General features: G+C 39.8%; 2 protein-coding genes across 10 annotated transcripts in view; one reads left to right on the top strand and one right to left on the bottom strand.

Moving 5' to 3' along the window:
* Positions 1-23022, bottom strand: part of CSMD1 (CUB and Sushi multiple domains 1) — a 1745606-nt gene that overhangs the window by 531691 nt on the left and 1190893 nt on the right. Inside the window, exon 10 of the mRNA XM_061622907.1 lies at positions 22379-22500. Within this exon, the coding sequence (XP_061478891.1) occupies positions 22379-22500 (122 nt within the window). The remainder of the gene's footprint in view (positions 1-22378; positions 22501-23022) is intronic.
* LOC133383035 (uncharacterized) overlaps positions 1-23022 on the top strand; it is a 117633-nt gene that overhangs the window by 48474 nt on the left and 46137 nt on the right. The gene's annotated exons all lie outside the window — the stretch shown is intronic.

A 23022-nucleotide genomic window follows, 5' to 3' on the forward strand; every position in this document is an offset into this window, starting at 1 on the left:
CACTCTTGCCACTGGAGCTCTGTCACAGGAATAGGAGTCTCCTCTCAGCACCTTTCACAAACTACACTTTCCAGGATTCTCTGAGGGAAGCCATGACTGTCTCACTTGAAATCAAAGTCTGGTGTGGGTGTGGCCCCCTGATTAGCCAAACCAAACAGCTGGGAGTGTGGATTTTAGAACACTGACAGTTGGTTCTTACTGAGCATGCCCAACATTATCATTTAGTTCAATGCAAAATTTCTTAAATTAATTAAAAATCAGCCAGGCATTTTTTTAAACTTTTAAACTGCAGAAGATGAAGGTCAGAGTATGGGGCAAGGTCAGTAACAGGATTACAGTTCCTCTGTGAACATGGCTGATCTTTAATGAATTTTAACAGATTATGAGAACTCTGAGAGAAAAAAGTCCAACAGGGGTCTGGGTTTTTTTCTCCCTCTTTAAACTTTGAACTCTTGATTCTTTCTGACTGTTTTGTTTATCACTATGACAATTGAGACGGTTGTTAAGTAAGCATTTCTGAATTCAGGACTATAACTTTTGTAAAGTTTTGTTCTGAAATGAGCTCATGGGAAGCATCGGAATGGCATGGGTCTATTTTCTATTTAACATTGTTGAATGTGAAAAATCCACACCGGCTATAGTATACAGCCACTCTCATGGCTATATAATATACCCTGTCCTTCCTTCTACAGGAGCCCACTGTTTGTCTCAGTTAATAAGCTGTATCAAAGACTTTGTGGCATGCTGAGACCTCCCCTAAGTTTCAAGCCCTCTATATAGGAGGGCCAATATCACCCAGAATTCATAGTTAATGGCTCTTCAATTTCTGAATTTATTATGGGACTCATAAATTCTGAAAAGCAGTAGCTGATAGTTCAGGTTAACATGATGAGAATCTTGAAGCAGTTTTCTCAAGATCTGAATTGAAAGGCATTCTTGGAAATGAGTCTCTGGGGCAAAATCCATATTCTTGGTGAGTGTTGTCCCACATATCACCTGCATCTTGAGTCTGCTCCTACTTATTTTATTTAATTATTTATTTATATTCACCTTTTTTTGCTGAATATGAATGCATTTTTATTAAATTAAATATCTTAGAACTTTTATATGAGCAGACTGTGAGCCCACAGTTAATTATAAAGAGGTTTAGTTTCCAGGGGAACAGCAGAGTATTAATGCACTTCTTAATATGCACCAATATCATTTAGTCTTCCTACTCACTACTCAGAAGCCAGTGTGAAGTACTGGCTTTTGAATCCTGCTTGAGCAACTTTGAATGGTCATGGCTCAAGCTACTATAAATGAGTGGCATTGGAAACGTATCTGAAGTTGTTAAAGCCCCCCCCCAACTGTCTCACATGTAATAGATTGGAGACTCAGCTGAGCTAGAGCTTTATGCACACATATAGATACTGAACCTTAGCAGTACCCAAATATCAAAATGAGAGGTAGCCATGAGCTTTTAAGATTTGGGAATTAATGATCTTATGACCTTGTTCCGACTAATCAGTCAAGACAACTATTTCAAGCTTTTTAATGTCTTGCAAGCCAAGCGCAGACTTCTAGAAACCACTAGTAGATAATACATTCAGCCAAATCAGTGTCTTGTTTAATTTAATTTAATTCATATATTATAATCTTAACTTTAATATAAAAATAAGAAAACTTATAAGAAAATCCTATATAAATGTTGTATAATCTTATAATATATTATATTGCACTATACAGCAGTGAAAAAGCCTCAAACAATTCCAAATTGGATTCTTGCTTCATATCCTTAATAAAAGGGGGCCAAAGGTTCTCATATTGTTTCATTACTTTGTGTTTCTTTTCCACACTATAAAGTCCATGCTGTTAAGTTATAATTTTCTTATGAATCAAACTAAGGCAGATGTAGATGTTATCCACAGCTGGTGGAAACTGGAGTTAACTGTTTCAATTTAGAAGACTCAATGGCAAAATATTCTTCTACTGAGGGACCGAGCAGCTTATATCCACCTTCTTCCAGTCGCACTGGCACTCAGTCATATGTCCAAAACATAAGTTTTGTACAGATTTTTTTAAAGAATGCACAATAAGCCAGCATTAAAATTGTACAAATGTGTACACACTTTTTACATAAATATGCACTTCTCAATGCATTGACGCATAAAATCTGAATTCTATACATATCTTTTACATAAAATATATATTTTGTGTACACTTTTTGGACACCAAAACTACATTGCAAACAGGTGTTTGCAACCATTGCGTGTTGTGTTCTAATTTCAAGCAAGTTCATGGGCACTGCATCGGGTAGGTTCACTCCAATAAGTAGACCAACCAAATTCTTCTCCTATCCATACTTCTAGCTATCAAATGTTAAATGCATGCCTCTGGCTTACCAACTAAAAATCCTGTTATAAGTTCATTGTTGCCCTGCTATGTTATGCTATCTCAGAAGAAGAGATAATGATCCCTGTTTCCATTGCCATGAACCTAAGGTAAATTTGATAGGAATGCCCTTAACTGGTACAATTCTTGTATGATGTGGGAGCTAGTCTTAATTTGCCTTCTTCAATGAATCTTACTTTTCATACTTTACCTGAAGGACAGATAATTTGGTTTTTCAGATCCTCCTTAAATATTAGATTTGGATTCATATGACTACTTTGATGGCCAACAGAATCATTTTACAATTTTAGAAGTTCTATGCTTCCATATTGGTGAACATTTGGGTTAACAATATGTGACGTTCGCTCTCAGGGGATTATGTTTGATTTAAAAAATTTTATAACTGAAAATACATCCCTAACACCTTTACATACACTGGTAAGAGTCTCAAAGGGTGGCCAGGTCAGGCCCTGGCTGAGGGCCCCAGGAGCCACAGAGGCCCCTGAGGGGCCTCTCAAAAGGATGGGGGATGAGTAGCACCCCTTTTCTGTGATCTGCAGCAGCTACGCAGAAAGGGAGCTTCTTCGTCCTGCCCGTCTCTCCTATCTTTTGAGGCTGCATGGGCTGCGTGCACAGAACTGCCATTAACCAAGATGGCAGCTGGGGTTTCCCTAAGGAACTGAAGCCTCCGGCGCCATCTTGATTGATGGCAGCGATGCGTGCGCATAGCAGCCTATGCAGCCACAAAAGACAGGAGAGACGGAGCCAGCGAACGGGCAGGAGGAAGAAGCTCCTTCCCTGCAAGAAACAGGTAGGCATGTGCGTATGCACACAAGTGTGTATGTGTGCATGTGTGTGTGTGTGTGAGCGTGTGTGGCACCCTTGGGCACCAGCTTGCCATGGGCCCCGGCATGTCTGGAGCCAGCCCTGTGTAAGATCATTGTATTTTGTTTGCATTTTAAGCAAACTGACCTGATCAGAACCTCCTGGACTATTTGTTGGATTGGAACATAATTGTCCTTTGGATTTCACACTTCTGTGAATTTTGCAATAAATTTCTCAGCTCAAAAAAAGAAAAAGTTCCAAAATGCACTACAAATAGTTCTTTAGGAGAAAATATATTTAGAAACACATACACTGAAATGTAATATATATTTAAATACATATTTTATCACAAAGTATTTAAATACACTTTTTGTATGTTATTTCTTTTTTAAAAAATCACAGATTAATGCAGTTAGACACAGAACAGACATATGAATGAACACATGCAAAATTGGCACAGAATGGAAAAAGACTGACCCATCCATTTGTAGCAGTGACTCCACGTGTTACCTGAATTCCTTGCATACTGCATCCTACCTTCATCCCTCTCCAGTACCTCATTATCATGTGTTTTTTTTCCCTGCCTTCAGACTCTTCTTCTCAACTTTTAATACATGTGGCTGCATGCTCGGGTAGCCACCTGCCTTTTAACCTCTTGTTGCTCCCTCTTGTAAGGGGCCATGGATTATATGGGCCAAGTCTATCTCTCCTCCCCATTTTGAAATGACAAATAACAATCTTAAAAACACAATTGTATATGCTTCAACTTCCATCTCATATGTTGTGCTTTTTTAATACTCATAAAGTATTACTAAGTTCCTTCCTTTCATCTTCCTAATGTACAAAAGACATACATATTTTAAGACTTAATGGAATAGAGCTGTATAATCACTGGAATTTTCATAATAAAAGATTCAAATGAACACTATATATATAACAAAACTGTGTATACCCAAATATGCTCACAATGTACCAGAAATAACTAGCGAATGCATTATTTTACATACACATTTTTAGTTTTTTTAAAAAAACAATGTTCTACTTGATATACAAACATTATTTAAAATCTTTACAATAATCCTTAAAACAAACAAAATACATTTTCTATACTAAGTAGTCCAAAAGTCCATCTACGTAATCTAGTATTCAGTCTCTAACAGTGACTAGACATGGACAAATATTCCTCAGAAGTTCTCAAACTTAGCATGATGACAATAGCCATTCCTTTAATGGTTCTATCTATTGTTTTAGTTTTTATACAGTTGGATCAAAATGTTCTTTTGCACAATGTCTTCCATGAACAGAATTTCCTTGCATGAGTGGAATGGAACCTTTAGATCCAACCCAAAGGTGCATATAGTGCTTTAGAGTGTTCAGAGCACTTCACATGATTATCTCAGCAATCCTTGCAATCTCCCTGTACACCAGAGGTAGGATCTTTTTCAGCCCAAGGACCACATTCCTTCATGGACAAACCTCTAGGGACCAAATGCCAATAGTAGCAACAAATGGGTGGCACAATGGATGTGACTCTTAAATTTTTCCAGTAAGCTACATGCTGGCAAATTTTTCCCATATATATCCCAGATATCTTCATCCTTCCACCAGACAAGGAAAAGGCATTATCAGAATTCAAGACACTTTCCAGCCATGCAAAAACAGCTGAGGAGGTTGCAGAGCAGGATCAGTGAGGGGTGTGACCTGGTGAGGGTGCTTGGCTTGAGGATAGTACTGAAGCCAGGTAGAGAGGAGGGCCACATTCAGTCTCTAGACCTGAGGTTCCCCATCCCTGGTAAGCTAGTATTATCTTCCCCTGTATACACCTGACAGATCACTAAGATCACCAGAGGAGGCCTTCTTGGTCCCTGTTGCTGCAACCCATTGAGTGCCATGTGGCAGCAGTATGAAAATGGATCCCACCCTCTAGAATACTCTCACCCCTTATTCAGGAGGCACAGAGAGTTGCTTGCTTTCATAGTTTAGTTTGCTTAAGCTTTTCCTGACCAGTAGTGCTGCATACTTCTGCCTTATTATCTGTCTTTTCATTTCTCTACTGTAAATTCTTTTAAAAGTCATTTTTAGTTTTGTAAAATGTTTTGGGGTTTATTTTAATGTCATACAGTATTATTATTAAACAAATTAATGAATAACATCTCCACGCTGCCTGTGATGGGGAGCCTGAAGCTGAGAGAGAGCAACTTTCCAAGGCCACATGATGAGTTCACAGCAAAAGTGAAATTAGAACTATGTACCTTCTGGTTAACAGCTCTGTCTTTTAGCCATTGTGCTACCCCCAAGGGCTCCCTTTGGCAGGAAGGGTGGGTTGTAAATTAAAGAAAAAAAGAAATGTAGTGATCCAGCAAGCCAGTTTCTATGTGAGTTTCCAATGCTTTGAAGAAATATCAATAAGGAGGGAAATACTTCAGTGCCTATTATTTTTGCCGCCTTAGTTAGAGAGAGGGAGAGAGGGAGCTGTGGATCCATAATAGCAACTTGAATGAGCCTTGCTTAGTATTGGGTTCTGGCAAGGGACAATACTTGATCTGCTCTGTACTTTTATATCATCCTTTTTTTTAACAAAGAAATCTTTTTCAGGATTAAATCTGCTCAATTACCTAGTCATTATTACTAATTAATGGCACCACTGCAATTTATCTACATCTGTCAGAAACAGATTGGCTAAGAATGAACACATTATTCTACTTAATGTGTCTCTGACACCATAACTGGGTAGGACTAACACTCACCTAAACCCTTCTGTGTTAGAAAACCAACAAGAATATGTTGTTGCTCTCTTTTCCCATATATATTGGGGGGGGGGCTTATACAGTAGTTATTCATTTTGGGACTTATAGTCCTCCTTATAGTATCATATGTAGCTCATTAGCTGCTGTTTATTTTATTTACTGTTGCACTTACCAAATATAATTCTGAGCTTTTTAAGACCTAATGTATCCATGTAGCAGAATGAGGTACTAAAGTAGATAGATCAGCTTCAGACTGCAGCTTAGATTGATTAGTTTTAAATGCTCCCTTACATTAATAACTTCATAGACTCCTAGTCCTTGGTGTTCTAGTTATTTTATTTGCAGGGTGATTTTTTTTAAAAAAAGAATGTTGGGTTGGGAAGTAGTCTAAGTGGAATCTTTAGCCAAAGTGTTCTTGTCCATTCTGCTACTTCAACATTTTACCACTTCAACCCTGCATCATTCTGTCCTGATCTACACAAGCAGCAGAGTATGGTGATAAAAGCAAGAACAAACTGTACCACCTTAGAGTGTAAGAGAAAGATACCATTTCTGATTGCGACCCTAATAGGAAAAAAACCTCACTTTGCATACAAAAATCTAGGACATCTAGCACATTTTTTCAAAGCCTACTCCTTACTGTGCTAGGGAGTTTTTTGTGGTGATGGTGGTGTATGTTTTTAATAGAGTCCCCACCGGTAGTCCAAAATTATAATAGTTCATTCGCTACATCAGGCCTCTGCCACCTGTCTGTTGCATGTGCAGAGCTGACCTGTTCCTCCCCCCCCAGCCTTTGCAAATGGAATTCCATTCCAATGAACATTCTAGCTGCATACTCCTATTGCTAAGTTTTAATGTCAGCACTCTTGAATAGAGGTGACTGGAACTAAGGATGCTTGAGGAATTGCTATAAAAATAACTTATTCTTCTTCACCTCTTTATCTGTTGCACATCTAAGTAGCCTAAAACAACATTAAAAAATAAACACATACATACAGAGGTAGTAGAATAATTCTTTTTATCCATGAGATAGCAATGGTGGTCTCTCCACTGGTAAGGGAGGTGGGGAAGGAGGCAGAGGTCACTACTCAGATCTTTGCACATCAAACCAAGTGCAACCCCCCCCTCAGCCAGCCAGCATAATCTCTCTCATTTAACCACCTCCCAGACCCTGCCCTGGCCCCAACTAAGCGACACTCACCCAAGCAAACATTTTCCCCAAGATGCAAAAAAGTTAAAATACTGCAAATGCAGCACAGTAGCTGGAGAGGGTGGTGGAGGCCACTTTGTGTGCCAAGTGCAAACACAGTATTCTCTCTCTCTGTCTGTCACACACACACACACACACACACACGTTGTCATCTTTCACCTCCACAGTTCTTTATCTCCATTCTGCTGCTGCCTCCTTCTCCTCCTTTATCCATGGTCTTGCCCTCTGGCTCCTTTTCCCCTCCACTCCATTCTTCACCACCACTATCCGTGTTTTAAAATAAATGTTTTCTCCATTCCACCCCTTCTCACTCTCCACCTCCTCCCTCGTCGCCTCCTACCCACCCACAGAGCATGAGGGAAGAGGGATGCTACACAGATGCCCAGTTTGAGGTACATGATTTTCATTCACAAATCAGAGGAGCAGAAGACTTCCCCTGCTTCCCTCCCCCCCAAAGTAATGTCCAAAAGTAATGCTGGAAAGATTACAATTTCTCCACAAAAGTAATAAAATTACTTCTAGTTCTATTACAATCAAAATGTAAAGGAATTACCCACTCATATCTCAAAAAATAATGAATTACAAATACTTGTAATGAATTACTTCCAAGCTCTGATCCCAACACATAACACTGTTTTTTCACTTTTAAACAATGAACCCAAGAGAATTCATTAAGTAGGATGCTGACACTCATTTCTGATGTAAATGTCTGAAGGTTTTGTTAGTTTGTGCAGATTTACAGAATTCTTTTTTAAAAAAAAAAATATTGATGCCATCAGAGTCAGTTAGAGCTTCTGTGCTAAATAAATTAGCATTTGCTTCACACTTCCCTTTTTAGAATTCTCTGCTGGCCCATTTACGGGTCCATTATCACATGTCAATTTTCTCTTGTGCATCACAGAACAAGTGGCTTTTGAGAGAACAGATAGTGATGTGAATGTATGTTTCATGTGAGGATACCTGGAGGAAATTATGGGAGGTGCAAAGCATCACTGGAGGAGTGGAAGGCCAAAATTTTAGTGTTACTAGAAATGAACAAGATTCAAAAGTAGATAGTGAATAATTCAGTGTTACCACAGCTGCATATTCCAACCAAAATATTTAATATTCCTAAAGCCTTGTATTTAGAATATGTCCTGATGCTACTTAGCATATCATTTCTTCTAGTTAAGACTTTGCCAGATGTCATGTTAATAAGTATTTGGAAACAAAAATATTCTAATTAAATTATCTGCTTAGCAATTTATCATCTTTTAGAGATAAAATCTTAGAACAAGTCCAGTACCCAGGGTTAAATCGAGATGTTTTATATTTCTCCATGTAAAAGTTAATCACGGGTAGGGTTGCCATATTCCAGTTCCACAAATCCAGGCAGGCTAATTTGCATATTATTTGCATATTATGCAAATATTTGCATATTAATATTTGGATTGTCCAGTTGTTTTGTTTTTGTGCCTAGGAATTACCACCAAAAACTGGGGAAAGATGTGAGAAAACTTTTTTTTAAAAAATTACATTTTCACTCTTAAATGGCTAGACTCTAGTTTCCAACACTATGGAATATTTATTGATTGATTAAGAGGATTGATGTTTCCCTGTGCTTCTGCAACTGTTTCCATGTGCGCCCTGCCCGCTTTGTCTACTTGTCTGTTGGAGATACGGGACACAGGCAGAGGAGACGTCGGGAGAGGGACGAGCTCCGTCGCTACTGCTGTCAGCTGTCAGAGGGAGAGCTGTCGCTGTTGTTTGTGACTGTGTCGCTGCTCTTTCTGACTGTTGCTGTGCCCTGCAGGACTGGGTCCCTAGGTGCTCGACCAGCTGTGACTTATTTCTTCCACCTGCTTGCCGGGAGACGGATATCATTGCTGCTTGAAGAGGGAGAATTGCGGCTGTTGTTTAGCCGCTGTTGCTACTGCTCCTCTGCGATGCTGAGCGTAGCATACGGGTAGGTTCATATCGGGAGAGGCGTTCCATCAGGTATTGTGGTCCCGCGCCGTATAAGGCTTTATAGGTTAAAACCAGCACCTTGAACCGGGCCCGGAAACATATAGGCAGCCAATGCAAGCGGGCCAGAATTGGTGTTATATGTTCGGACCGCCTGGTCCCCGTTATCAATCTGGCCACTGCATTTTGCACGAGCTGCAGTTTCTGAACCATCTTCAAAGGCAGCCCCACGTAGAGCGCATTGCAGTAATCTAGTTTAGAGGTTACCAGAGCATGGACAACTGAAGCGAGGTCATCCCTATCCAGATAGGGGCGAAGTTGGGCCACCAAATGAAGTTTGGAGTCCGGGCCTGGCAACCAAGAGGACTTCTGTATCTTTAAAAGTTGTGCAGGGAGAAGGGAGAATTCCACCTTGTGGTTTTTCTCATTACAGCGTTGCAAGAACACCTGCACTTGGCTGACTTTCTCTTCTCCTAAAGATACAGGATCAGTCTCAGGCCAGGAACCTGGCAACCCTACTCACCAGGCAGGTTCGCCTGGTCCCTTCTTTTGGGCCCTTTTCAGAGCCAGATGAAGACTTTTTTTTATTCACCCAGGTTTTTAAAGTAAATTATTTTATGCTGCCTCTGTGTAAGGATGTGTTTTGCTATATATACTATTTGTAATATTTTGCAGTAACCCACCCAGCAAAGCTACATTGCATCAAAAAACAAGGCCAGTGTCATACAGTGTGTCTCATCTCTTGCCTTCCCCATCTCCCGGGAAGAGATGAGAGCAAAACATGTCTGCCCTGTACCCAGTTTGTTATTGCATAATTCATATGGTGAAATATTTTAACATATTCCCCAGAAAAAAAGGGAAATAAATAATATTTTAAGTACCGTGTTACACCATGAAAATGTATAATGCACTTTCCTCAAGTAAGTTAACGAACTCATCAAGAGAATTGAATGTTCCTCTGAATATGTAGCAGATATTTCTCAGTTGGTTTATACTACCAGATCATCTGATTTTGAACAGCACTATACTGAAATATGTATTCATTACATAAATACTATTAATAGATTAGACTTTCTTAAATCTATTTGTTATTTTCTGTCTGTAGGTATAACTTCTTAACAACTCTCATTCCCAATCAGCAGCTCAAAAATACACTACGTCAAAGATGACTTATATACAATAATTATTGCTAGCTGAACTAAATTTGATTGGTTTCTTACTAGATGTAATAGGATCACAAAAGAAAACAGTTGAAGAGCAGGTATATCAATAAATCAAGCAGAATGTGCTTTTATTACAATACTGTTGAAATTACTTAATGAATATACAAATCAATCAGTACAATTAAGCAATTAACACATTAATTTTAAATTTAATGTGTACTTTTAACTTTCTTTTAATTTCCTGTGCAAATAATGTTGATGTTACTATTCCCTTTCACACAACAATTTTTGTACAATCAACACACACGGAAGGGGGTGGAGAAGTATATCTGCTGGATCCATCCCCTATGCCTTGAGCAGCGGGACTCACTTCTAAATAACCCAGCCAGCATGGATAATGGTCCAGGATGAAAGGAGCTGTAGTCCAATGGTAGCATTGGCTACCATCAGCTGCTTTTCCTTCCTGTTAGTGCTCTGGTGTCAATGATAAAAATGTGGTCAAACATCTAGATGCTGGTTTTGCAAAGTGAAATGGTGTGTATAACAAGAAACATTAGTGTACTCTTAAGCAGCAGTCTCCTTTTGTAATATGACTACTGAGGAAGCTGCAGATGTTCCTATAACATTTTTTCCAATAATTTTCCATAGCAGTTTAGGCTGTACTCTATGAACCAATACCTAAGGAAGCACATAAACCTAGTGAGCTACTGGTGATCAAATCAATACATATCTACAAAGTCATTTTTAAATGTTTTATTATACTATAGGCTGAACGGAGTGGTAATCCAAAACATCTGGAGGACACCAAGTTGGCGAAGACTGATGTAATAATTATCTTCCTGTCTGCACCACCACCACCACCTCAGGGCATAATATCAATTTTCAGAGCATGGAACTAGATTCTCTGACACATAAATACATTCCTCAATCAGAATTTCCTAAAATGGATGGCAGGAGAAGGGTGGAAGAAATCCTTAACATCTGCAGCTAACCTGTTTAGACTTGGTGTCAATGCATGAAACTGTGTGGCATCTTGGTCTCTTATGAAACTTGTCTAAAGTCATGTCATGCTAGGCTGCTAACCTTCTGAAACCTCTGCTGTGAAATGGCACTTCCAGACTGTCTATAGGTGGCAGCATCAGAAAGAGATATATGGCCTGCCCAAAGGCTGTCTACTAATCACAAATTTGTTTTCCTTGTTTGTAAACAATGCAAAAGGAACGGAGCATCATATAAATGTATGAGGATAGCATCTGTTTCACTTTTGAACTCCAGGCTTTTCATAACTTGACCATGACAGTCATTACCTGCCATATGAATGGAGAAAAAACCTAATGACTGGAAATGGTTTCACTTATGTAAAAAGAAATTAAACTTCCATTGATTTTATGGTGGAAATCAACTGTGCCCAAAGTCAACATGAAAACATGAAGGAATCAAAGAGGACTTCATGCTCTCACTCTTGGCAATCGCCCCTTATTTGTGCCCATGTTTCTAGAATGAGCACGGACTGAACTATGGGCCACAATTTTGTTAATTTACATGCCAGTTCTGCAATATTCTTAAACTGGTTAACACCAATCTTCCCAAACCCAGTGAAGGTACGGTTGCTGCCAAGATGAGAGTAGGTATCAACATTCTCACCAGATCTTTGGATGGGTGATCACATCCTGTTTTGAAACATTATATTTGTTCTTCATTGCCCACAAACCTGAAAGTTATGCAGAGGAAGTTCTTTCAGCATCCTCGTACCCTGAACTGGTAAAGCATTTTAGGTTAATGAGACATCAGGCTCAAGGTGACTCCCTACTCCAGGTTCTCTGAGGCTGGTAAGCTGTGAGCAGTCCCTTTACACCATTCTGATGCCCCAGGCTACTAAATATGCATTATATCACCACATCCCTCAAATCCAAACTCTAACCTGTTTTGAATTGCTATGTAAGTTCCTTATGCCAATAAAAACATCCTTGACCCACTGATATAACAGTATGGAGTAGATTAAAAAGAAAACCTACCCTCCTGCAGCCATTTTAGGATGGGAAAAAAAATCCTACTCAGCTTCACTAGCAACCAGCTAATCCTGCACTGCCATAAGATGGGCAATTGGTTAGGGTGCCACTCAGGGACAGAAACTGCAGCCCCTGGAAGTAGTGGGTGCCTTAAATAGTCACACTCACACCTGCATCTGATCTGCCATGCTACCAAAGCCTCCTTGTGCTCGATCTCCCTAAGGCAGGGGTGGCTAACCTGTGGCCCTCCAGATGTTGCTTGATGCCAGCTCCCATCATCCCAGGCCATTGACTATATTAACTGAGGCTGACAGGAGTTGACCCTAATAACATCTGGAGTGCCACCAGCTAATCACTCTTTTCTAAGGAGTGGGACAAAATTGCCTCCCTCCATCAAAGACACACTGCGGGTGCCATTCTCAGACATTAGACAGAGTGCTGTAGTTGCTCTAGATCAGCCTTTCCCAACTAGTAGGTCACCAGATGTTGTTGGACCACAACTCCCATCAGCCTCAGCCAGCATTGCCAATGGTCAGGAAAGATGGGAATTGTGGTCCACCAACATCTGGTGGCCCACTAGTTGGGAAAGGCTGCTCTAGATGCAAGAAAAGCCTACTCAGATTCTCGTGGTGAAGTATACTTAATACTCTTAATGAAGTATCAAGTATTTTACTATTAGCTTATTATAATTATCTTCAGCCTTAGAATACTATTTCTCTTTAATATTGTTAAGGTTAAGGGTATTTTTCTGTGAAGCTTCACAGATCTACAGTGAAGATACATTAGTAGTAGTAGTAGTAGTAGTGTCAGCTCTATTTTATAATTCATGGTTTTTACTATCTATATAATCAATTGTATATTGGGTCTATGACCGCATAATAAAATTTGATAGATTGAGTAGTAGTAGTATGTTAAAAACTAAACATTCACTAGTTTCATGTGATTGTTGTATTATCATCTGACCTATAATAAACAGCATGAAATATTAACATAATCTGAGCACTGTTGATCAGAAAGCAGACAGTACCCTGAAGAAACACTGAAAATAACTGTCACCATTAATTTAAACTGACTGGAAACAAATCTTTGTCCACAGTCAGAGGTGAACATGCATGAGTTATGGAGATCCTTACATTAATAGACACAGAAAATATGACTTGGCACATATTTATTTGCCTCTGTATTTCCTATGTATAAGACAAATATCTAGAATAAAATATATCTCCAAGGTGCTTCTGATACCAGAGGCAAACCATTACTTTAGAGAATGAAACATTGTTTTAATACATATGTGCATAACGTAGGTGCACACACACAGCTCTGCATTCCCAGATTTATGGGGTTGTCAGCATTCAACTTATTTTTGACATTCACTATAGTGTGAGGTGCTCCTGTTCAGGTTGCCAGCCAACCACTCCATTCAATTACTTTTCCCCGGTTTTTTTCTAAACATTTTTGGTACTTCTGTAAATGTTTGGATTTCCCCAAACCTACTGATATTGCTCCTCTTATGCATCGCCCGTGCCATTTTGACTACAAAACGAGCAGCATTTGGGGAACTGAGTTCACTATTACTATATAACAGTGGGATCTGCAATAAAATGTTGTAGTGTGGAGTGCTCCTGTTCAGTGTTCTATGTCCTTCCACCCAGTTTTCCATTGTTTCTTCCCAACAGTCAACATTGCATTGCAACTAAGCACGCTCAGCCCTGTTTGGGCTGTATTTTGGTCACTTTTCTCACTCCTGCAGGGATTTTTTTTAAAAAAAATGTATTTTTTACTTCTGCCAACCTTGAGGTATATTCCCAAGCCTACTAATACCTTCTTCATGTGTGTGAATGGTGTGGTTTTGGCTACACAAGGATTCACATTTGCTTCTAGGCTTCAGAAATAGAGGAAATGGTGTACATCATTCTCTCTGTTTCTGAAGTTCAGAAGTACTTTATAATTTAATGGTTAGGCTGTGGCTAGGTTGTTTCAGTATTTCTGCACACTGATGGATAGGTGGTGGAACTGTAGATTCAGGAATGTATCCATTAGACATGATCTTAAGATCTTCCATTATAAGATAAAAGGACAGGTATCAGAGAAATCCAACCCTGTGCTTGTAAGGATCCATAGAGCTGTGCATTCTAGAGAAAGGTAGTATGATGGCCTTACCATAACATTGTACATAAGAACATAAGAAGACCCTACTGGATCAGGTCAGTGGCCGATCTTGTCCAGCATCATGTTCACACAGTGGCCAACCAAATGCCCAAGGGAAGCCTGCAAACAGGACGTGAGTGCATGAGCACTCTCCCCTCCTGTGGTTTCCAGCAACTGGTATTCAGAAGCATACTGCCTCCAACTATGAAGGCAGAGCAGAGCATATTTGCAGTGTTATCATATGACTGAGCATACAATCCATGTATGTGAATCACCACTGACTGTAGCAAAAGCAAGGATCTTGAAACAATCTTCCAATCTATTTCAGTCAGCTCGGTCATGCACTGATAAATAAGGACTGTCATCTACAGACTACTTTTGGGGATCAAGTCATGGGCCTCAATCTATGGCTACTTCTTGTTAATGTGCAATAGAATGTGGCTTGCAGTCCTTATTTTGCTGACTCCAGCATACAGGACAACACCAAATGAAGAGATTACTGTTTAAAGAAATGGCACAGAAAGTTTTGTTAGAAGACCCAGAATTTACTTGGCATACATGGTTTATGCTAAGCAAGAACAGATTTTAGACAAACCTGTAAATAGGGCACACCTTTATTTAACAGATCATTAATCCAAGAATTACTGTAGCCCACAGCAGCTGCAACAATCCCATAGTCTCTAACCAGTCAGGAGAGTAATGTGCTACACTCGGAATCACTGCCAAAAATGACACCTCAACTGGCCCTCCTATGGCTTGAAAAGAACCCCAGTGGTTAGTAAAGTTAACATGGAATGGTGAAAACAGCAGGACTTCTTCAGTTAGATAGGAAAAATGAACTAAAACAGTAAGGTGTAGAAGGACATGTTTAAAGCAAACTAGAAGTGCAACTTGAACACTGAGAAATGTAGAGTAGCAACAAATGAAATTGGGCTTCTTCTGGAAGTTATCCAAAGATGGCAAATATTAAAAAGAACACAAAGGAGTAAAGCTAAAATATCTCAGGAATTAACTACCAATTAAAACACCTCCAGCACAGCCTAGATGAAGCCATCAGGAAATAAACACCACTGCACAGTACCTATTTGTGAGCAGTAAAACCCTACGAAATGGCCCAGTAGGGTTGTGATCAGCAGATACATTAGTAGGACCCAGAGGAAAGGTGGCAAGCCTTCAAAATAAGCAGAGCATTAAAAGGAAATACTTCTGAACAGGTAGAGAACAAACTTGAATAGCTCATTACTGTTGAACAGAAAAAGATAATAGCATTGGAAAAGGCAGCAGATGCTTAATGAGGCACAGAAAAGAAATCCTTGCTGGCTTTGCTGATTTGTATATTAGTAAGATGCAGACCACAAGATGACCATTCAGGATAAATGCCAACTGATGCCAGATTTCAGAATATTCCTTTCTTTCTCCCAATTTTACAATGTATGGTAACCTTATGGAATGCTTTCAGAAAATTAAGTAAATGCTGTTTCTAGACCTCGAGGAATAGAAAGCTCAAACAAAATCCCTCTTCTCTCCCAGAGGGTTTTGTTTTTTTTTTTAAAAAGCAAATAGCTTGCATGTTCCTTTCTTTATATGCTTAAATCACAGAGATTTCTTAGATTTAATTAGCGCACTAGGACCTCTGCAAAATTATCTGAGAATTTGAGAGAATATTCATCATCTTCCAGAATTTGGCATCCAGTGATGAAGAAACCAGGATGCACAGACCCTGTCTGGCTCTACCCTTACTCTTGTTTGGGAGTGCAGGGGTGTAGAGGGTCACAAAACCATTAACAAAGATATGGTCTCTACACCAAGTCTCCTGGAGCAGAATAATGTCGAATTTGTTCAGGTAGGCCAAAAAATTGAGATCACTACTTTTGGATTTCCATCCAGCGATGTTCCAAGAGAGGATTTTTAAAGAAGTAGGGCCAAACGCCGGTCACAGTCAGTCTGTCTCTTCGACTATGGAGTAAATTAAAATCTCTTTTGATAGAGAAAAGGCTACTGTTTCTGATATCCGCTTTATATTATAATACCTCCATTCAAGTCCGATGTAGTCATCTTGGCCATCTCTCAAGGGAGATCCACTCCTCACAAGGTGTCAGACAAGGTTGTGTCCTTGTGCCCACCCTATTCAATCTATACCTGGCTGATCTTCCCTCTGCTTTGGGAAGGATACAATCCCATCCTCCCAAACTTGGGTCTGCAAAAGTGTTCATTCTGCTCTACGCAGATGACGCGGTCCTAATATCTCAAACCCAGCTGGGTCTAAAAAGACTACTTATGGGTTTTGCGGACTACTGCAAAGGCAACTTCTTAACAATCAACCACGCTAAATCTAAAGTAATTGTGTTCTCTAGGAGAAAGGTTAGGTTCCCCTGGTTTATTGGACCTGTCAGAATTGAACAGATTAACTCCTACAAGTACCTGGGAGAGACAGGGAGAGAGACGGGGGAGTGTGATTCTGTTGATTCTCCTTGATCTCTCAGCGGCTTTCGATACCATCGACCATGGTATCCTTCTGGGGAGACTAGCTGAATTGGGAGTGGGAGGTATTGCATTGCGGTGGTTCCACTCCTACTTGGCAGGTCGCCTCCAGAAGGTGGTGCTTGGGGAACATTACTCGGCACCCTGGACTCTCCAGTATGGGGTTCCGCAGGGGTCAGTTCTGTCCCCCATGCTGTTCAACATCTACATGAAACTGTTGGGTGCGGTCATCCAGAGCTTTGGAGTGCGTTGCCATCAGTATGCTGATGACATGCAGCTCTATTTCTCCTTTTCATCTTCTTCAGGTGAGGCTGTCAATGTGCTGAACCGGTGCCTGGCTGCGACAATGGACTGGATGAGGGCTAATAAACTGAGGCTTAATCCAGACAAGACTGAGATGCTGCTAGTGGGTGGTTATTCTGACTGGATGGTGGATGTCCAACCTGTCCTGGATGGGGTTGCACTCCCCCTGAAGGAGCAGGTTCGTAGCTTGGGGGTTCTCCTAGAACCATCTCTGTCACTTGAGGCTCAGGTAGCCTCGGTGGCACGGAGTGCCTTCTACCAACTTCGGTTGGTGGCCCAACTACGTCCCTATCTGACAGGGATAACCTGGCTTCAGTTGACCATGCTCTGGTAACCTCCAAATAAGATTACTGCAATGCACTCTATGTGGGGCTGCCTTTGAAGACGGTTCAGAAACTGCAGCTTGTGCAAAATGCAGCAGCCAGATTGGTAACAGGGACCAGACAGTCCGAACATATAAAACTGATTCTGGCCCGCTTGCATTGGCTGCCTGTATGTTTCTGAGCTCGATTCAAGGTGCTGGTTTTGACCTATAAAGCCTTACACGGCTTGGGACCACAATACCTGATGGAATGCCTCTCCCAATACGAACCCACCCGTACACTACATTCAAGATCAAAGGCCCTCCTCCGGGTGCCTACTCCAAGGGAAGCTCAGAGGGTGGCAACAAGGGAGAGGGCCTTCTCAGTGGTGGCCCCCAAATTATGGAATGATCTCCTTGATGAGGTGCACCTGGCGCCAACACTGTTATCTTTTTGGCACCAGGTCAAGACTTTCCTCTTTTCCCAGGCATTTTAGCATGTGTTTTTAAATTGTTTTTATATTGTTTTGAATTTTAAAATTGTGTTTTAAATTGTTTTTAAAATATGTTTTTAATTTGTGTATTTGTTTTAATGTTTTTGATTGCTGTAAACCGCCCAGAGAGCTTCGGCTATTGAGCAGGTATACAAGTGCAATAAATAAATAAATAAATAAAAATCACTTAGTTGGAGATCCCAAGCTAAATATGTTAAAGCCAAAGCAGAGAAAAATCTGAGTGCATTAACCCGTTTCTATTTCTCCAAAGGTGGGAAATTTGTCCCAGCTGCAATTTGTGTTGTAAGATCTAAAATAGCCCCGATGATGCTATACGGGCCCCCAATTTGGATCCCCTATTTCAAGGGACTGCTTGAAGGAACTCTCCATTTCTTTTTGAGATCCATCTTTGGTGTTCCAAGATGTGTCTCCGAAGCTACTCTCATGTTGGAGGTTGGCCTTAATTCCATAAATTGTCTAGCATGGACTTATACTATTCAATATTGGCTACGCTGTTGCTCCATGCTTCCTCAAGATTCATTTATGAGACAGGTCTTGAGTGACCCCACCAATTCATCTTGGTCCAAACTGGTGTTGGAGAAAATTGCCTCGGTAGGACTCTTCCCTGCTGACCTGCTTTCTACGGTATTCAATAGGGCTAAGGCAATGGTCAAACAGTGATTAGTTGATATTGATAACCAAGAGCTTCTTGTAGCAGCCTCTGGCCCCTGCTCCCCCCGTTCACTGGGTCTAATAGGTTTCCTTCGCAAAGAGGGGATGCACTATTTAAGTTGGTTATCTGTCCCTAAGTATAGAATGGCCTTTTCTTTGGCTCGCTATGACGCTTTACCCACTAAACTTTTAGAGGGCAGATATGATAAAATCCCGAGGAACAGCCATGGAGGTCAGATACCATATGACTGCGCACGGTCCTTAATATATGTATTGATTGATATAACCCATTTTAAAGTATATGTTTTATGTTTTGTACTTAGTTTTGTTTTGCAATGGTCTGTTGACTAAGCAATAAAGATTGTTGTTGGCTTCCAGAATTAAATGTTGAATGACTTCTTTACTTTAACAAATGGCAGTATGAACAAAGTTTTATATCATCCTAGAAATAATAGTGTTAGAAATAGGTTTTAGAGAAGAGTGTGATATGTACAGTTCTTACTTTGTTATGCCAATTGCACTGATAAATTTAAATTGTGCAGACTAAGCTTAGAGAGAAGAGATAACTTAAAACAGTAGTGGGAATCTGTATGGACAGCATGGCAAACACAGTATGGTTGCTGATGCAAACGCAGGCCTCCTAGTCCAGCACCATAGAAATGTATGCTGTAGTCCTACTCTAGAAATTAATTGGGAACATGGCATCAATTTCTTATGTTGCTCCATTTATAAAGTGCTGTAAACTACATCTGAAGAAGAAAGGTTTTGCAGCTGTGTTCTTGGCACGCTAAAGTAGATATGGGTAATAAGCAGCCAAGCAGGAATGGACAGGATCCCCCCTTCCTTTCAAAATCCCGATTAGGGCTGTAGGGTAGGCCCTGACGCATGGTGATATCATCATTATCTGGACTGTGGAAAATTGGCAAGGACAAATCCAGGTGTTTCTGACCACACTCAGAGAGCTTAGAGTCAAGTGCAAAATAGATCAGTGGTGGCTAGAATCCCAAAATGTGGGTTTTGGTTTAACCTTCTCTATAACTAAAGGAACTTCAGATGACAATAAAAACATGTTCCTATCAAAGTTAATATATAACTTTCTACCAAAATATACAGCAAGGGTACTCCAAGCACAATGAAAAGATAATAGTCAGCTTACCACATTCAGAAGTGAACGAAGTTGTCTTTCATTTTATAAAACAGCCAATTTTTATTATATATATATATATTTGCTCCTTTTTCAGCTTGACACACATGCAGCACACTAGGAACTAGTTTTGAAATAGGTTTCTCATCTCAAGAAAGTGCAGCACATCTCCCACTTTACTAAGAAAGCAGAGTGCTGGGATAGATGAGTGATGGAAGCTTGAAAGACAAACAGAGAAAATAACCAAGATATGGGGACAACTGAGATGGGGAGATATATTACAAGAGACCAAGATTATGTTAAATGGAAAGCAATGCAAGAACAGAGGGATTAGCTGATAGCCCACTCTGACACAGGAATGAAGACATGTAACAACCACAGTGGGGTGTAAAGGTCATAGCTTGATTAATAACAATATGTTACAGGTAGAAAAACAGCAGCTTAGAAGTGTGGGCAGTGCACATCAAGCCAGCTGGCATAAACTGGCTAAGAAAAGGCAAATCCACCTGGGATGGGCCAAGAGCCACGTGAAGCACCGTGGACAAGTCCCACTCCGTCAGCTGGTGTTCAATGAGATAATTCCAACAGACCCAAGGACCACCCAACTGCACCCCACCTTGAACCAGTCAGCAATTGGATGGCCTAGGGCCATCCCTCGCCATGAAGGGGCCACAAGGGCCTGCCAGTAATTCAACATACCTGCAATTTCCTGCCCACACTTCCAGCAGCCATGCTGAAAGCCAATCAGCTAAATTACAGACTAAAATGGACAGTATAGAATAGGTGAAGAAAGAGGAGACAACTAGTCCAATCAGGAGACCTCTCAGCTCTCCAAATCAACAGCGAAAGGGGAAGGTGCCGCAGGTGGGGGGCCAGGAGAAGACTGACAAGGGAAGGAGATGATAGTGGCACCTTTTACAGCAGTGCTGATGCCTCCTTCAAACACAACTTTTAGAATGTTGGGATAGCAATGTGCTCCCTTTGCATGTGATCTCTATTCTGGAGTCAGAGTGGATTTGGAAGGGGCAAATCTGCTCTCCGCTAAACAATAAATGCTGAGACAACTTTATTTCCTTCAAACACTAACAGCTCTCTGAAATCAATTACCAGCTGAAAGTAGAGAGGTACTTAGTCTGATGATGTTTAGGTACCTACTGCAAACATTTTTATTTAAGAAGGATTTCCGTGTGGTGTGACCTACTCACTTACAGAATTATTGTATATCTGAAAAAAATGTGTTGTGGTTTTAGAATCTGTAAAGATAGTTTTATTGTTTTTAGAGTTTGCTGAAATGATTTTATTGTTTTCAAAACTTGTGTTTGTGTTTTTATAACCACCATACATCCAACTAGCAAAAGGTAATGAGTGATGAACTTGACCTGAGGCTAAAGCTGATAAACCTTATCCCCAACTTCATAGAACTTTGCTCACAAAAACAGGCACACTCACTGCATTAGAAAAGCAAGGTTACAGTTATTAAAATATGAGTTAGTAAGTGGTGCATTAAGACCACCAGCAATTTTCAAGTGATTCATTGGGGAATAGCGTTTCGGAGCCACCAATCTTATCCTTAGCTCCTATATGTGAAAACTTCATCCTCTTATATGACACGAATACATTTTTTTTAAAAAAATAATCTCTGTGACACCATAGGAGAGTAGAAAAATGAAACAAAGCAGAAAAAACCCTTAGAATAAATACTTATAAATTATAAATAATTCTGCAGGAGAAGCAAACATGAGCATGAAATCACATTTTTTCCTTGTCGCAATTTGACTGCTCCCTTGATTGGTAGCACACTTCATGAATGATCCAATATCGAAATAAAAATATTATTTAAGACACATTTAATTACAGTGCAAAGTTTACACTAATTTTCTGAATAACTGAAATCATATCACCTTTGTTTCTTTAGCACTTTGATCTTGCAGAAATCCTTCTCTTGTAATGTAGCACTGCTGAGGACTTATACATATTACTCATTTATTTATTTATTACAATTATTTATATCCTGCATTTCAGGATACAAATACTTTCAAAGTATTTATTATAAGGTCATGGTGTTAAAACAAATCTCACTGAAAATGCTAATTAACTCTTTTTTACCATATTACTAGGGATTCGGGTGTTGATACCAACATTTTTCAATGCTTCCATCATTTCAGTTCCTTGTGCAGTTTGAAATTCGAGCCATAAAATACTGGATTGGCAAATACGAACGTAAAACTCTTAAATTACTATGATATCAGTTATTATCATGCATCTCAAGAGATGGAAATGGAATCATAAATAAAAATGAAATTATTTTTCCCTGTATTTTTCTTATTGACATGTTGGATATGATAGCAAAACCTACATGAGCTGCTCAAAATGTGATTTACTCTGCAGTTAACACTATTCAAATGCTATTTACACTGCTGTAAATCATGAAAATAAATATTAATAGGCAATGAATCTGAGCATGCTCATTTTTGTTTAGTTTTGTTTTTAATGCCTTTTTTTTACAGCAAGGGTCAATTGATTTCACATAATTTTTTGAAAACCAATGAAGTCAGAAAGCATACCTTTTCTGGATCAAGTGTTGTTATAACCCACACACAATGTGCATTGTCTTCATACTGAACAGGATAATTGGGTGATGTGATAATACCATTTGGTCCACGGAGGTTGGAGCCACATGTTCTAGCTAGAATCATGAAAAGCATCAAAATGGCAAAAAAGACAAAAAAGAAGCTTTAGACATGGAGATTTATTTAAAAGAAATAAATGCAAAAAAAATTAAAATTAGTAACTGTTACCACCCTACTTTATAATTTACAATTACCTACCAAATACAGGTGTATCATCCACCTTTTAATAAGATTAACATTAAAATCAGTGGCAAAACTCATACTGATTCCAGTGACACTGGAACAGTGGATAGCAACCATGGCAGCTGCTGCCTCCATGACAGTGGGGAAGTGAAAGCTGCACCGACCAAACTGTCAAGGAGCTATCCAAGGATTCCACTGTCCCACCGCCATGGAGTCACCAGCCACCACCACACAGCAAACTACACAGATCACACCAATCTTTTTTGTTTTTGTTTGTTTTCCAAGCCAACAGGTGATGTTTTGTGCATACATGTTTTGTGTTTCAGCTTTTCCAACCTTGTGGCCATCAGACGTTTTGGGCTTCAACTCCCGTCAGCCCCAGCCAGAATGACCAA

Source organism: Rhineura floridana, chromosome 4 (genome assembly GCF_030035675.1).
Source record: "Rhineura floridana isolate rRhiFlo1 chromosome 4, rRhiFlo1.hap2, whole genome shotgun sequence".
Classification (NCBI taxonomy): domain Eukaryota; kingdom Metazoa; phylum Chordata; class Lepidosauria; order Squamata; family Rhineuridae; genus Rhineura; species Rhineura floridana.